Source organism: Gossypium arboreum, chromosome 11 (assembly GCF_025698485.1).
Source record: "Gossypium arboreum isolate Shixiya-1 chromosome 11, ASM2569848v2, whole genome shotgun sequence".
NCBI classification, from domain to species: Eukaryota; Viridiplantae; Streptophyta; class Magnoliopsida; order Malvales; family Malvaceae; genus Gossypium; species Gossypium arboreum.
Genome location: NC_069080.1, coordinates 115,436,214 through 115,452,807, shown reverse-complemented (window position 1 = coordinate 115,452,807; position 16,594 = coordinate 115,436,214). Strand labels below are relative to the sequence as shown.

The following is a 16,594-nucleotide window of genomic DNA, read 5'->3' as shown; positions in this document are numbered from 1 at the left end:
AATCAATAATCAATACATCCATATTTCATTCCCCATAATTCAATTAAGGTCACTTCTTGAGGACTTACCTCGGATGTTGTCGAACGGCTTTTACGGCTATTCGATCACTTTTTCCTTCCCTTGTCCAATTGTGGCCCTCTTAGCTCTTGAGCTAATTCAAACAAATTCAATTTATTAAAACCTCATTGTGCTAGCTTATGGCGAATATGACAAGGAGTTTAAATGGTCATATGGCCACTCTTTAGCTTGAATACACAATGGTCATGCACATTTTATACTACATCGAGCAATTCAATACAATTTATTCGAGCATCAAGGAAAAGCTAAGGCCTTCAATAGGCTACCCAAGGCCGAATATTCATGTACATGTTGAGGCCAATTATGCACTTAATACCTCACAAAAACAGCATGCATTTTACTAGTTAATGCTTTGCATATTGTAGCTCAAAACTTATAATATAGCATCAAGCACTCATATGTGTGCTAGGCGAATGTGCTTGCAATTTCACAATCATTCTTCAACATCTTCTTCTTTAAACAACCATATTCATCACTTAGTTCATAACCAAAACATCATGTGCAAACATATATATACATATATGAGCATGGCAATTTCAAGGTGTCCATAGCCATCCAAAACACAAATTTTAACTAACATGCAAGAAGCATGAACCATGCTCATGAATGCATCATGGCGAATATGACAATCATGCCCTTTTCAACTTCAATCATGATTAAACAAAAGAAAACTCAAAATCTTACTCAAAAGTAGACAATCCATCATTGCATGCATCATCATCAAGCTTCACACTTAGCATGCAATGGCTTTATCACCATAACAACTTTGGCCAAATACCATTTCCATGGCATAACAAAGATTTGAGCCATGGCTAACATGCACATCAAGTTAGCAACCAAAACATGCATGAAACTCCTAACACAACCTCATACATACCTTAATCTTGATGCAAACTTAGCCAAATCTCCTTCTAGATCTCTTCCAAACCAAGCATGAAGCAAAATCCTCCTTCTTCCTTAGTTTTGGCTCAAAGAAAGGATGAACAAAATTTTTCTTTCTTTCTCTACAACTCACGGCAATGGGGGAATACCACACCCACACACATTTTTTTTTCATTCTTTTCTTACCCATACACCTTTGTTTATTATTTCTCCCTAATGCACCAACAAAACATGTTTCATGACATGTTTTGCCCATCCTCTCTTGCCATGGCCGGCCACTTCATGTTGGGGGAAATTTGACATGCAAATCCCTTATTTTTGCATGCATGAGCAACTAGTCATCACACATTTCCCATCATACTTTCAAAGTTCACCACTAGGTCCTTTCTAGTGAAATTCGCATTTATAACACTAAATCGAAACATCAAAAATGTCACACACAAATTAACACATATCATAGGCATCAAAATAAATTTTAAATTATTTTTATGCCTCGGTTTTGTGGTCCCGAAACCACATCCCGACTAGGGTCAATTTTGGGCTGTCACATGTTATTCTCACATATATCAACATACATGCCTACTTTAAACCAAATATCGAATTGTCTCACACGTTTGCTAAGTCACTTAATCTTTATCAAACTGATCACCTTATATATATTCTTTAGGCAAATCTTTTATCCATAACCAATTTGCTTTAACATTTACCAACTTGGTTACAACTCATATTTCTCATATGCATTCAACTAATATTCAAATTTATGCCTCTTAGTCAAGTTTTCACTTCATATTTTGAATAGATTAGTTTGATTTACAAGGTTGCACACTAAACTTTGTTGCACACACGTTAATGACAGACTAAACGTCTTGAATTAAAGGAAAACATTAACTTAATCATTCAATAATTACCAAGTTGGTTCATATATATAAACATATTCCACTCTTGATATCTAATCAATGTGGGAGTAAGCTATCCGTTTTCCTCGACATAATTCACAAATGGCTTACTTTGAGCATCAATTTCTCATTCATCACTCAACCATTTTGAGCATATAATATACCATTGTAAAGGCCTCATGGGGTAGAATATAAAAACATACTTTTATGATTCAAATCTTCACCTTTACTAATCGAGAATATGTCTCAAAACTTCCAAAAATTTATTTTTTTCCAACAAACTTATTGTGGACTAAGTTCATTACTTATTTATTGCATTCCAAATTGATTTATTATCAAATTCGATTTCATAGCATTTTGTAGCTTTAGTAATGTAGACTCGAATATACAAAATTTTGTCCAAAACACACCAAAGATAATGCACCCAAGGTGCCCTAGCCAAACACACAAGATATAGATAGGAATTGCATACCCTCCAAACATATCAAGAGCACAAATGTGCTATGCCATAAGGCACTGTATCAAAACTCCCTTCCGCACATGCCCATATAAGTGCGCATCCAATTCTTAGGACATGCCTATTGAATCCTTGCTAGTGTATCAAGCTCATAAAAGCATTTCATCTTATTAATCAATTTGATATAGTTCATATACTTGCATAACATAATATGTTTTCATGGTTTCCAAATCACCCAATAGAGCTTATATTTCACACATATCACATTTTGATGTTTGTTTACACCTAAATGTCACTCATACTCATCCACATTATCACATTGTCACCTAAGTGACCTATATCATCATATATGGCTTCATGTGTTTACATGTGCACTTAACAAATTATCTCATGACTCAAGTTATTCCTATTTCTTAATTCACATTCTCATTTGATCATTAGGTGACAATGTCACCATAACGCACTTTATTAGACAATTATCTCATATAATTTTGAATACCAATGCTTGTTAAGCAATTTCATTACCTTATCAATTTCATATCTCATATTAATCTTTGCCCTATCATATCACTCTTTCTCTTAGCCTAGTTTCAATTTCACATTATGACTATTTACTTTTTTATAACATATTAACTATATTTTTATTCCAAGCAAGAATCATGTTATAACACTTAAATTCTCAAAATATATCACAATTTCATTTTTATATGTTTCAAGATAGAACTCACTACCATTAAAAAAAGGAAAAATTTCATTAATATTATTAGTTTCTTTCAAATTTTCTTAACATATCAAGACAGACTTTATCATATATTAGCACACATAATACTTTTCATCATTCATTTCACAATTTACCCAAACATATATTTATGGTATCAAAGATAAAGTTAGTGTCGATTGATTCTTAACTAGATTAGCATGGGCATTGTTACCAATATAGGAATATATGGATTCAAGTGCGTTGAAATGTATTATCTTTATATTTATGGATTTTTTTTCTCAAAAATTAAAAAATACAACAAAATATCAATACTCAAGCTTATTAGCTTTCTGACAACAAAAATCCCAAATGTAGAAAGTAGGAATGATAGAGACATAATTTCTTATCTTATTCGAAGTTTCTTTTCACTATTTTCAATTTTCTCTCATTAAATTCATGAAACATTGAACTTGGATGAAAAAGATACAGTGGAAATGAGTTTAGGAAGTGATTTTCTAAGTGACTTTAACCAGAAATCAAAATTTGGGTGTTGAAAATTAACTTGATTTTGAGAAAAAGCAAGAAAAAGAGAAGGGAAATTTTCCATTTCACAAGAGAGGAGGTCAACTTGTAACTTGTAGAGGCGAAAGGATTTTTTTTTTTTAACCCTAAAAATAATTCAAGTCAAAGTTGGTCAGAGTCCAAATAAAATTTGTGTAATCCACATTTACTCACCATGTTATCAACACATCCAATGGCACAAATTTGATCCCAACCATATAATATCTCCACTTAAAATATTTCTAAAACATAAATCTAATGTGAAATAACTAAAATACCCTTATACGAAAATTTTACACTTCAACAGTTTCTTACCACTTTTTGTTGACATTAAATTTAATACGTAATATATCCAAACTTCATAAACCATAATTATTCTTTAACATAAGTCCACAATAATAAAAATTAAACTTATTTTCTCTTCACGGTAAAATTATTATTTGATCCTTTTACTTTCAAATCTTATCCAATTTAGTTCAAATGTGATCCTCATCCTATCACTACATATTCCATATCGTTCCCATGTCAAATAATCATTATTAATTCACATTTTCTCAATTTGACAAAATTGCAACTCTTTCCATCTCAAATATGAAATTAATTCCTTGATCTCTCTTTTAGCTAACTTATTTTCAACGATACCAAATGTTGTATTGAAAATTTGGGATATTACAGAGTCTTATGTGCATCGGTAGGTTGTGATTTCTATAGAAGAATATGTTAGAAAGACGCTACAATTGCAAGGAATTGAAAAGAGAACGAAAGAATGAAACAAGAAAAGAGGAGTGAGAGAAACAAAAGACCAGGAAACGTTTAAAAAGGATTTGGTAAGGTGTTTGATCCTCATGCAACTTAGCCTCTCACCTCAATTGACTAGGTCAACACTTCTGGGGTATCCCGAAACATTCCGGCAGCCCCCCAACTCATTCTTGCACGCACACCATTTCGGACTTGTAGCACCAAGAATGGCCCTACTCAGGCAGACCGTGACACATTCTGCAGATTGGTTTGAAAAAAAGGTAGACATGATCTAATGTAAAACTAAAATAACTTTAGTGAGAAATACAATAATTATATTTTTACCTTATATCAGAACTGTATACAGACTGATCCTTTGGCCCATATTTAACCTTTTTTTAATGAAAATAAGTGAAATTAAAATGGTTTTAAGTGGAAATGCAGAATTAAAGATTGTGGTAGCCGCTGAAGATTGGAGGCCAACATGACATTAGATGGTTTCGAAAATCGACCAGTTGAACTTTCAGAAGGCATTTTTCTTTCTTATGCTACAAAAATCAGTCAGTATGCAAAAATCCCACCGGAAAATAACCTACTCTTATCACTCTTCTACCTGAAAGAATGGTGGATTGAATGGAGGCTGTACGTGCAGTGTGAAGGCAGGATATTGATATTTACAGTGACGAAAAATGTGGGATATATCGACTCGAATTTTGAATCCGAATCACCAAAAAAAAAAATTCAATCATGTAGGTCGACGACTGCGAATCTCCTCCTTAAGGAGTTGAGCCACACGGTCTACATCCTCGGGAGACCTTTTGTCACTTAATATGCTACAAAGTGAGCTTAATTCTTCAGAGCTTGCCTTCTTGAATAAACCTAGTAGTGTGTCGACTTCACTGGGCAGGCATTTGTTCTGAGGAGCCCCTGCATTATTTTGTTCCCCAGATGTTCTAAGCAAGTTGACACCATTACTAGGGGTATGAGAATGTTGTAGGAACTGCACTTGAGGCCGAGAGTAAGGCCGAGAGTCCCAATACTCCATACAAACTCGATTGCGATCCATTGCCTCAACGGCCTGGTTTATGTTTAAACCATACGAGAAATGAGTCTTTACTTCAAATGTCAGAGTTAAGCATTTACCATAAAATCAAACTGTTAAGCCATTAATAATTGTCAATGCATAAAGGGCGAGGGGAGAAACAGTTAAAATAACCTAGTTGACCAACATTTTTCATATAATAATGTAAAAACTAATTTACCTGCACAATTTCTGGTGAAGAAAAACCAAACATCTCAAAGCCATCAAGGCTACCAGGAGGCTGCAATGGTGGGAGGTTGGTCCTTCCTAGTCTATGTTGTTTCGTTATCTCTTGATTAACTTTCTCCCTCACCATCTCCCAGCATCTGGCAGCTGAAACATGAACAAATACTTCACTGGGACAGTGCTCCACAGATACCTGAAACCAAATAACATTTAAGGCCATGCATGCTTAAAGAACAATACATTTCTGGTCATTATTTGCCCACTTTGCTCTAACCAAAGATGAAATTCAAAACTAAGTTGGAAGATAACTTTTGAAATAGAAGTTAAAATTCATCAGATGAAAAGATGACAGCAAGCACTCCAAATGGTATTTGTTTAGAAAATTATACTATTATCTAAAACAATCAAGTCTGCTAGAGAACAAGAGGAGTGATTTGTTTCCTATAGATCAGATGGCAAGATTCAGTCAATTCTGCCTAACAATCAAATATCATTAAGATACACAGCATACATAAGCTACTTTCTTGCTCTCTGCAAAGATCAACACAATGAACATCAGAGACAAATAATTCAGGAACGAAGATAAATCTGTCCGTGTCTACTATGAGTTCCCAAAATCATGAAGGCATATGAGTAAGAACAACATTTTCAGGTAAGAGATAAAAATGTAGTAAAAACACTTAACATTTTTTCAGGTAAGAGATAAAAATGTCCAATTAATAAGATAGTGGTACAAAAACATAATTGATACCATAAAATTTTCAATTACCATGAACAGAGGTCCATCCCTCTCCGCATCCAAAATTTCTGAGACATAGTATGCCATATTTGTTGGATCTAAAACACTAATATACCTAACCCGGCTCTTAAATCCTGCATTGATTAGAATAACCGAGTGAATACATCTAGCTAGTATACTTAGCATATTGACATGCATCAGCCTTAGTAAACACCAATGCAACTAACCTTTTGGGAAAATGGCCTGGCTGTTACACCATAATTTCCCAGAGAGCACAACTCCAAATTCCAGAGGCTCAACATTACAGTTGATCCTACGCACTACCTTAGCAATGCGAGGACCTTTCTGCCGGACATTTCTGTCAACATTATTTTGAGAGCAAGACGGCCCACCTACATTAGTTCTTGTGTTGTCAACTAAATTTGCAGAGGCAACGGCTCCCATCTTCTCATGCTTATCCTTGTCAACTTTTTCACTTCCCCAAGGCAGCAGATGCTGAAGGCTGCTTTCACCAGTGAACAGATTATTCTTGTTATTATCCATCTCTATGGTATTAGAAGAATCCTGAACATTTCTACCAGATTCTGCAGTGGCAGATTCTAAATGGCAAAAATCATTCTGGCGACTAGATCCTAGCAATGTGATTCCATTTCCAGAATGCTCATCTTTCACTTCCGAATAATGAGATGAATGATTATTTCTTTGTACATCAGGGGAATTGGCATCCTTTTGATTCGTAAATGGAGCATCAGTTAGAGGGGTAGTTAAGATAGCCTTATTCTTGTAATTACATGTGCTTGCTTTTTCACCAGATGGTGCCACCCTCACTGAGGCTTCTGGATGCTCTTTGATAGAATGTTCTTTTGGTATTTCCGAAACTGGTTTCTCTATTTCATCACCTTCATCATCACTAAGAAGAATAGTATTAACGACTGCTGGAGATGAAGGCTTCTTCACTCCACTTGTCACGGCAGTTTGGGTTCCAGGTATGCTCAAGTTTAAAGCAGAAAGAACGGATTCCCCTTTCTTCAACTTAGAATTTGGATCTTTTGATGGTAAAGTAGCCTCTGATTGTTTATTTCTTTGTAGCAATAACATCTGAGCAGAAATTTGAGCTAATATCAAGGGTTTCTTTTTCGACATATCTTCTCCTGGTAATTCTCTGGAGGAAATTACTGATGGTTGAGGAACTTCTTTATGTACTCCTTCCAATGCATGGGATAACCTACCACCTATATTGTCCTTGGTTACATATGAACTCAGAGCCAGCCCAAGATCTAGTCTTGCCCACCTATATATTGCACTTAGTTTTCCTTCCACTGCTTCAACAAGGATATTTAACTCATTTATATCATATCGAAATAGGAAAATTTTGGAACCTCTAGCACATGAGCAGAACTGCTTTGCATGATTCAGGCATGCATATCTATCAGGGGAGCAATGACAACCTGCTGCAGAAAGGTGCAAATCAAAAAAACATATACTGCATTCTCGCTCACTGGTAGCATCAAAATTGCTCTCCATTTTAGCAGTATGAGAGGAACTGCAAAAATATTCCCTGCTTAGACGTTCCATCTCAACACGTGCCTGTGGGCAATAAAAATATATAAAGCGGGTCAAAATCAACCCAAGGTCATATAAGCATTGCTTATATGCTAAAAAGTTAATAAATATTACAAAACCGTGGTAAACATGAATTCTATTTCAGAATTTGCACTGAAATTAAATTAACTACTAGATACAGGTTATGTTATCAACAATATAGAAATGACTTGTGTATTTCTGCAATTGAATACTAGATTCAAATCCAGGGATAAATTCATACGTATTTTCTACAAAATGAATTTTACATAATACACATACAGCATAATAGGTCATGGGTCTAAATGGACGTATACAATAAACATGGAAATATACACGCATGAATTTATCTACATGCATATATATGCAAATAAATATTTAGAGATTTGGGAACAACGATTACTAGAGATTGGACTATTCCAAAACCGCATAAAAAGTTTACCAAACATTCAATTTGAGTTTGATGCAAAAATCTAGCTTAAGAATGAAATTTACACAGTTCAGATCTAGATCATTTACATTCTGAACTAAGCAAGAATTCATAAAGTCCCACACAATAAATCAGCCCAAAGACAAATAATGGATATAATACTTACCTTGAGAGTTTTAGCTAAAATTCCATCTTTTCCACATACACCTTTCCACCTTAAGTTATCAGAAGTATGCTTCTTCAATAAACTGAGCTCCCAGTGGGCTTTGACTGCTTCCCTTGCTGCTCCAAGCAACAATTTATCATGTGAGATGGAAGTTTTCCTTCCCTGTTCACGGTATAGCTCAATAGCAATCTGTCCATGTGGTAACCAGTCAACAGGAGCTACATTTACTGCCTCTGCACAATTGAAACCACAGTTGAACCCTGCATGATATGCTCTAGGGAATGTCAGAACAAATTCTCCAGCATTCTGAACACATCGATAGACAGGTACCCCTTCAGATTTTAGTATCGAAGGGGACAGCTGAGTGACCTGCATGAAAGAAAGACGGTCAGAGCATATTTGGTATTGTGCAGTGATATTACAGTAATTAAGCATACATGGGAGAAAATATCAACTATGGGTTACGACTACAAATTTAATCTTCCGTAGCATGCAACAATGAACAGTTAATTAAAAACATCCACTACATTTACAACATGATGTACAGACTTGTTATGCAGTAGTCTAATATGATAGTGAACCAGAAAAGCATCCTGATATGCGCCTTGGCGTAGGATCTACTCACAGGTCTAGACGAGAAAGAATTCTTGCTTCGACCTATGGTTACTCAAAAAGGCATGATATAATAAATAAATAAATAAAACTAAAAACTCCTAATGCAATTAAAGTGTCCATATCATTACTCCCCTTCTCGGAATTGAACTTGTCCTCAAGCTCAAATTCAAAATAAACTTCAGAACTTATCCAAAATCATCTATCTCATCATCATCTTGCTTGCCTTCAACATCTGGTACTTCTATCCAAGATAACCTTTTACATTTGTGTCCCATGGAATAAGACTCGTCACAATTATAACACAGCCCTTTAGCCCTTCTTTCCGCCATTTCTATCCATGTCAATCTCTTAATAAATGGTGCAGAAGAACCTATTTTGCCGTTGTTCCCTGTTGGTTCTATTGTTTGTCCCCCTCCCTTTGCAATGTTCTGAGTTGTTGGAATGATTGAATTGTTGTCAGTGTTTTGGAAAGTTGACCAGTTTAGATTGGTTTGAGATAACATCTTGGAAGAGACTTTTTGTTTAAGTTCCTAAGCTCGAGCCATATTCATTGCAACTCCAAGGTTTCTAAGTTCCTCTACCAATCCAGCAGTAAAAAGGTTTACTTGTTGTCGAGGTTTAAGATCAGTAGTCCTAGCGAGTAATGATTGAAATTGGCGTTGATATTCTTCTACCGTCCTAGTTTGTCTCAAGTTTGCCAGTTCCCCCAAGGGGTTATTACTCATAGGCGGCCCAAACCTGATATGACAACACTCTCTGAAGCGTTCCCAATCCAGATTTGCCTCCTCTTCTTCGATTTGATCAAACCATAATTGTGCCTCTCCTAAAAGATGGAATGAAGCTAGGCCGACTTTGTCTTCTTCGTTGGTCCGTTGATTGCCAAAAAAAATTTCGCATCTTTTTAACCATCCTAAAGGATCTCCAACCCCATCATAAGTGGGAAATTCCATCTTAGAGTATCGTGGCACCATGGCCCTACCGTGTTGCAAATCTGAATTTCTATTCTTGCCTCCATTGCTGCCTTGTTCTTCATTATTTTTTTCTAAATCCCCTTTCGTTGTCTTTTGGACCGAAAGAGATAACATCGCCACCTGCTCCTCTAATGCTTATTGCCTTGTAGCCATTTGTTCCATGAATGCCTCCAGCTTGGCTGTCAAAGTTTTTTCGTCACCCATGACAGCTGGCTCCGATACCAAGTTGATAGGCGCCTTGGCGTAGGATCTAGTCACAGATCTAGACGAGAAAGAATTTTTGCTTCGACCTATGGTTACTCAAAAAGGCAGATTCGTCCTTGACTGAACCCCCTCTCAAAATAACGTTTCTTTTGATAGAATAATTGCTTACCTCTTTATTTCATATTGGCAGCCTTTTACAAACTGTTAATAACAAATGAAAGAGTCCTAATTGACATAAAATATAATTCCTAACTTAGAGTTTATGAAGGAAACAAAAACCTAATATAGTAAAACTAAAACTCTTAGTAAAACCTGATATAATAAATAAATAAATAAAACTAAAAACTCCTATTGCAATTAAAGTGTCCATATCACATCCTCACATCTCTCAGATATCCAAAGTAGAAAAGAGACTAGAGCAAGTTCAGGTCCACTCAGCTCATATATTACCTAAAACTAGTTCAGGTTATCATTTTGCTAGTGGCTTGGAAAGGTTGCTTTGTGATCTTCTCTTAAACATTAAAATTTTTAATTAGGAATCATTATAGCCAGTACCCCTTGAATTGTGTTGTGCCAGGTTCTGCTTAGAATTGATTTTACCAAGACACTAAATGATTGATCCAAGTAAAACATGCTATCTCAATAAAGAGCTATCAGCTACCAGGATTATCTCATAATTCAAGAAGCAAGAGTATACTCTGATAAATTTGGCTTCTTACTAACAATTGGCATGCTCCAAAACAGTTAGATAAATTCGCCTAGGTATAATTACAAATATGAACACCAAATCATAGATCTTTTAACTCACCAGTTTGTGAAGCAGGTCAGGTTGCTCATCAAAAAGGTCAGGCAAATGCTTTTTCATAGCCTCCTCCAGTTTAGGAGCATCCTTTCCAGGAACGCCATACCAAATTTTCGGAGCACCCCAATGCATGAAATTCAACGAGTATAGGTGGTGATCTTCAACATGCTAGTCCCATCCACATAAAACAAATGGAAAGAAAAGCAATCATAAGTATCCTCAGGTCAGCCTAGTAATGGCCTTAAATGAGACTTCAAAAACTCATAAGTCAAAAGAATCATTACTTGCTTGATGAACACCTAAAAACATAAAACTACATCCCCAAAATCTGAATGGTGCAATAGGTGGCCTAATATTTTGTTAAGAGTTTCTTCCATTATTTTAGTAACAAATTCATCCATGGTTTCACATCAGTGCTATCCAGGATCTGATCACTTTTCAGGCATACCAACCTTCTTAACTATTCTTATTATGCCAAATTACAGGCACATGATCTATGAGAGGGCCTAATGGGGTATAAACTCACCCAAACAAAATAAATAGACATGAATTCATTTCTCACAAGCTAGGTTAATGCAAAATTATCAGAAAATACCAGAGCCAAGAGTTCGAATCACACAAGGGAAGTCTTACCCAACAGAAGGAGGAAAAGCACATTCCTACATACAACCAGGGAACCAGAACCCCAGAAATATCACTGCTTTCATAATTGAGAACGGATCCAGGTAGCCTGGGGAAGTTATTTAGGTTCCAACCAGAATTTATGTACTTCTCGTTGGAAGCAAGTCCAACTTGACTGGACTTCTTAGGAAAGCCACTGCCAAAAACCCCAGTTTCCAGATCAGCCCCATATAAGACCTGAAAAGGAAAGGAGCATATGAATTAGCAACTCCTCTTTGCAACCAGTTTAAATGAGAGAAAGAACAGCGCAGATAAAAAAAAACAGGAGCTTGATTGCTCTGTTTGAGTGAAAAATAACAGTTCTGTTGATGTGAGGTTTTTAAATACTTTAATAGAATAAAATTGTTGGAAATAACTATGAACTATTTCCTTTTGTCTACTTGAAACATCATTGCCTTTTTCCATCAGATTCTCCTAGTGACATTTTCTAGAATCCCCAATTTGGAACTTCCCAGCCTTGAGAAACTCATCTCAACTTTAAGAAAGGCTAAAAAAAATAGTATTGACAAACCCTTATTTGGTCCAAACAAAGCCTCCTGGAGCAGGACCATTACTGCAATAGCTCCGGCAGCTGGCACTAAGTAAATTAATCAACAGAAAGGAAAGGTGATATTTTTCCAAATTCACAAATCTTACCTCTATTTCCTCAGTTGCTTTCTCCACTATGCGCCAGTATTCACCCTCAATATTCTCAACTGAAGCTTCATGGAGATCTGGCAGAACGGTCACTTTACCTTCCATATCTACATCATTTTCCTTCCTCCTAAAGTACTGAGCCTTGAAATCATCAGCATACTTCTGAAATTTATCCAGAGTAAACTCTGGACCAGGTTCAAACCCAAACCTCTCTACTTCACAAAATCCGGCATCAGCAGACCAGATACTTCCACTATCAGAACTACAGTCTACAGCCATTCTCATGTATCTTCTCCTTTTCCTCCTCATACTGTTATTAACTTTTGACATTTTCCTCATTGAATTACGATTCTGAAGTTTGTCAACCCTCTGCACACGAGTAACAAATCTAGCATTTTCCCATATATTCTTTTCTTTGAGAGGACAAGGAGGTTTCCAAGAAGATGGAGGAACAATGCGACAGATTCCATATTTTTCTGCTTTTGGTCGTATGCTAGCTATATAGTTCAAAGTATCTTCAAACTCCTGAAGAAACAATACAAAACCAGTTAAGATATTTAATTCTCTAATTCAGAACTGCAGATTTAACCAGTAACAACTATAGTGGGCAAATTATGATATTCAAACAACTCAAAGTTGTAAGCAACATTGAATACCTTTTCTGTCGGGTAGAACACAGGCGCATCCTCAACACCTGGCCTACATGCTTCCTCTGGATGCCATCTTGCAATCACCTGTTCCACCACTTAACATATCAATGAAATAATATTTGAAGACAACGGCTAACAAAAGAAAAAACAGCATATCAATCGTACAATCCAGATTCTATAGTTTAGCTCCATTTTCAATTACCAGTCATTGTCACTTTAAGCTACATTAAAATATAAACTAGCCAAAACTTAACTATAAGGCATTTCCAAGTCATTCTTACATCTAGGATGTTGCTACTACAGATTGATTAATATAATCGTACGGTCAAAAAAACAAACGACAATAGAAGAGTGGTGCTGCTAGATGGCGAAACATGTAAAAGGTTAACAAAACTAGGAAAGACCAAAAGAAGTTGAAGAACTTACCTTTTGGCAATCATTACACTCTGGACATCCACGAATGACACCTTTAGGAAGATTATGTCTCAATCTTTGATTCTGCTCAAATGAATGGCATACATGAAACTACCAACATATAGAATTGCCATAAAGTGATAGCATACTATTTTGAATTTTTTTCAAAATCAGCATCCAGAACTTTTATAAAACAATGTTTTCAAAAAAACAAAGAAAAGAAAACAGAAGGTTCAACAAATAAGTTAGAAGAAGAAACTAACTTGATCAAGCTTTTCACAATCAAGCTCGTCTTCTGGACTGTTATCGTATCTACCATAGTTTATCCAAGGTCTTCGCCTCAAAGACCTTGTAATCTTTGTGCTTTCAACATCGCCCAACTCAGTTTCCTTCTGGACAGGATTGGCAACAGAACTAATTGTGGTTGCAGAGGCTGAACAGTACTTTACATTATCACTCTCATGTTTCACATTCTCTTGTGCCCCCCTTGTTAGAGTAAAAGATGCATATGACTCGAAACCTGGTGGAACTGGTGGAATATCATCGTTCTCTTCTTTAACACAAACTCTCATAAGTTCTGTCCCCATCAGTATTGCTACACAAGACAACAGGTGACAATTCAAGCACTGCACCTGTATCTGGAATAGGAAATAGTCGAATGCAAAACAGGCCTACCTTAATTAAGAATCAATTCAGCATCCCAACATCCTAACCATAATTCTGAACTGCTGTAAAAAGCAACTTTATCTACACAGAAATAGAAAGCAGTTATTAAGAAAACAAATAGACAAACATAATCCAAAAGCTTCACTCCATTCCAAAATCAAACCATTAACTGTTACAATAAATCTCAGGTTTTCTCCAGAAAACCACAATTCAGTACTACTAAGAAGATATGAGGATGCTAAGAACACGGCATGACCATATTCCTGCATATTTGATACTGATAATTGCTAATTGAGAATGAGAGAGAGACCGCATAATATAAAATTCACAAGATTTATGCTTTAGTCTTATCCCTGGTATAAATTTTCATTCTCGCTATACTTGTAAGGGTCAATGCTGAAGTATGTTGCTGGCCTAACACTTGATAAATCATATTTCCTTTGACTCATGCGTAAGTCAATCCCCAAATCCAATAATCATGCCATAGATAATAGCTGAAATGAAGATACAAATATAATTTTGTATCTAACCACCTGAAGTTATACAAAGAGCCATAAGATTCATTTGATAAAACTCCTACCCCAATTATTAGTATAGCCTAATTAGGTGAATCAACAAGACTAATGCCTTCTCATTTTTTATATAATCGATTAAAACCAGGGAAGCAATGATGCAGTCGAAATCTATGTGATTTTTCTACCTTCAAAATCATGATCCTTCAAATATGTAACCTTGCAATCAAAATTTCTAAAAATAATATTTCCAGAAAGTTCTACATAACAGGAAAATAACACCATGCAGACCCTTCTTGGATCAGAAATTTTTTCATCAATAAAACTCATCAACTGTAGCCTTCAGAAATTCATATGCAAAGATAAGATTGAAAATCAAACTCATGAACAGATTTTCCAGTTTTCTTTTTATATATATATAAAGAGAATCAAATCAGGAGACCTAAACAAAATTTGCTACATAAATGTCCAGCTAAATCCATGGTCGAGGTCCTGCATTACTTTCCCAATTGATTAAGCAGTCCTAAACCCTAAAAGAACACAAACAAATAATTTGATCGAGAAAATTTTCAGAACAAAAGAAAATAAAATACAGCTCATAAAATTCTAGTTTCCTATTTTATAGTCATCATCAGACAAAAGGGAATTCAAGAAAAATTTCCCTAAAAATAAATCTAAAAAATTAAATAAATTAAAAAAAATGGAGCTTACATGATCCAAAAGATTTCTATAATTTGACTTCACTTAAGCAGCTGAAATAACTCCTTTTGACTAGACCAATTTTTCAGGGAGAAAAAGGAATCACTAAAAATTTTCTAAATTTAAAACCATAATAAAAATTTTAGAAAAATATAAAGTGGAAACGAATTGAAAAGTTGAATCTGATTTTAAACGGATCTAAACCTAACCCTAACCCTAACACCAGAAGAAAAATCAAAATCAACAGAGGGAAAAAAAAGGTTACTATTTTTTTGATAAAATAAAAAACCAATAATATTTTTTTTTCCTAAAATTCCTTGTTTTACAAGGGTACCCCCCACAAATCCAAATATGACCATCAAAACCCCTACCTGCAAAATAAAATCTGAACGCAGAACAATTCCAAGGAAAAGAATGAAGATGATAAGGGTAAATATGGAAGATTAATTAATTCACCGCTTCAAGAAGTAACAGATTTTCATAAATTGAAAATTCAATTTTTTAATAAAAAAAGGTTAAATTTCTATAGACCTAATAAATTTGTTTCAGTTTTTTGTTGTGTCTTTATGAAGCAATTGAAAGCATAAACGGTATTTAATTTATTGAGAGGGGTAATTTGGGGAAAATAGGAAGGAGAAGGTGAAGAGGTTTTTCATTAATGGATGAATAAAAAATTAAAAGAAAAAGGTAAATGAGAAAATTCAGGATAAATTTTTTTTGTAAATTTAATTAATTTATTTACCTGTGGGCTGTTTTCCTTTCCTGCGGACGCCGCATGGAACAAATGATAAAGTTTCTGCTTTCTTCTCACACTGGCATCAACTATAGTATGGACCGACTATTTCTATAAGGTCATTTATTTATTTATCACGTTTTAATTTTAAAAACATTATTATTACTGAAAAGTCAATTTCTAAACTTAACAAAAGGAAGTTGAATCTCCTTTCAATTGGCATTCGATGCGAAAGAATGTTAGTTTAAATACGTTGAAGAGTGTTATTTTTATTTAATAATTAAAAAATGTTAAAAGTAGTCATAAATATTGTATTAAAAAATACATACAATCAAAATTTATAAAAAATTTGTTAAAAAATTTAACAAAAGAAAAAATTTAAATGACTAATTTAGTTGAAAATTATTTGAAATTCATTTTCTATTTATATCTTTTATTTGACTCAAAATAACTTCAAATATATATATATATATATATATATATATATATATATATATTATCTTAATTCCAAATTTT

The 16,594-nt window shown here is 34.7% G+C and overlaps 1 protein-coding gene across 8 annotated transcripts; it reads right to left on the bottom strand.

Moving 5' to 3' along the window:
* Positions 1 to 4,833: 4,833 nt before the first annotated feature.
* On the bottom strand, positions 4,834 to 16,293 carry LOC108473518 (putative lysine-specific demethylase JMJ16). Of its 8 annotated transcripts, XM_053020799.1 has the most exons (14): positions 16,088 to 16,293; positions 15,089 to 15,176; positions 14,144 to 14,215; positions 13,732 to 14,063; positions 13,481 to 13,552; positions 13,061 to 13,138; positions 12,405 to 12,929; positions 11,721 to 11,945; positions 11,094 to 11,255; positions 8,496 to 8,864; positions 6,546 to 7,905; positions 6,349 to 6,452; positions 5,575 to 5,772; positions 4,834 to 5,390 (listed from the first exon to the last, which is right to left on the bottom strand). In XM_053020799.1, exons 4-14 carry the CDS (start codon positions 14,053 to 14,055, stop codon positions 5,058 to 5,060), a joined length of 3,750 nt encoding a protein of 1,249 aa, XP_052876759.1. In that variant the 5' UTR covers positions 14,056 to 14,063; positions 14,144 to 14,215; positions 15,089 to 15,176; positions 16,088 to 16,293; the 3' UTR covers positions 4,834 to 5,057. The 8 variants fall into 8 exon arrangements, with proteins under 8 accessions (XP_052876759.1, XP_052876760.1, XP_017630619.1 ...); XM_053020800.1 differs by lacking the exon at positions 15,089 to 15,176 and having other exon boundaries at positions 14,144 to 14,667; XM_017775130.2 differs by lacking the exon at positions 15,089 to 15,176.
* Between the last annotated feature and the right edge of the window lie 301 nt (positions 16,294 to 16,594).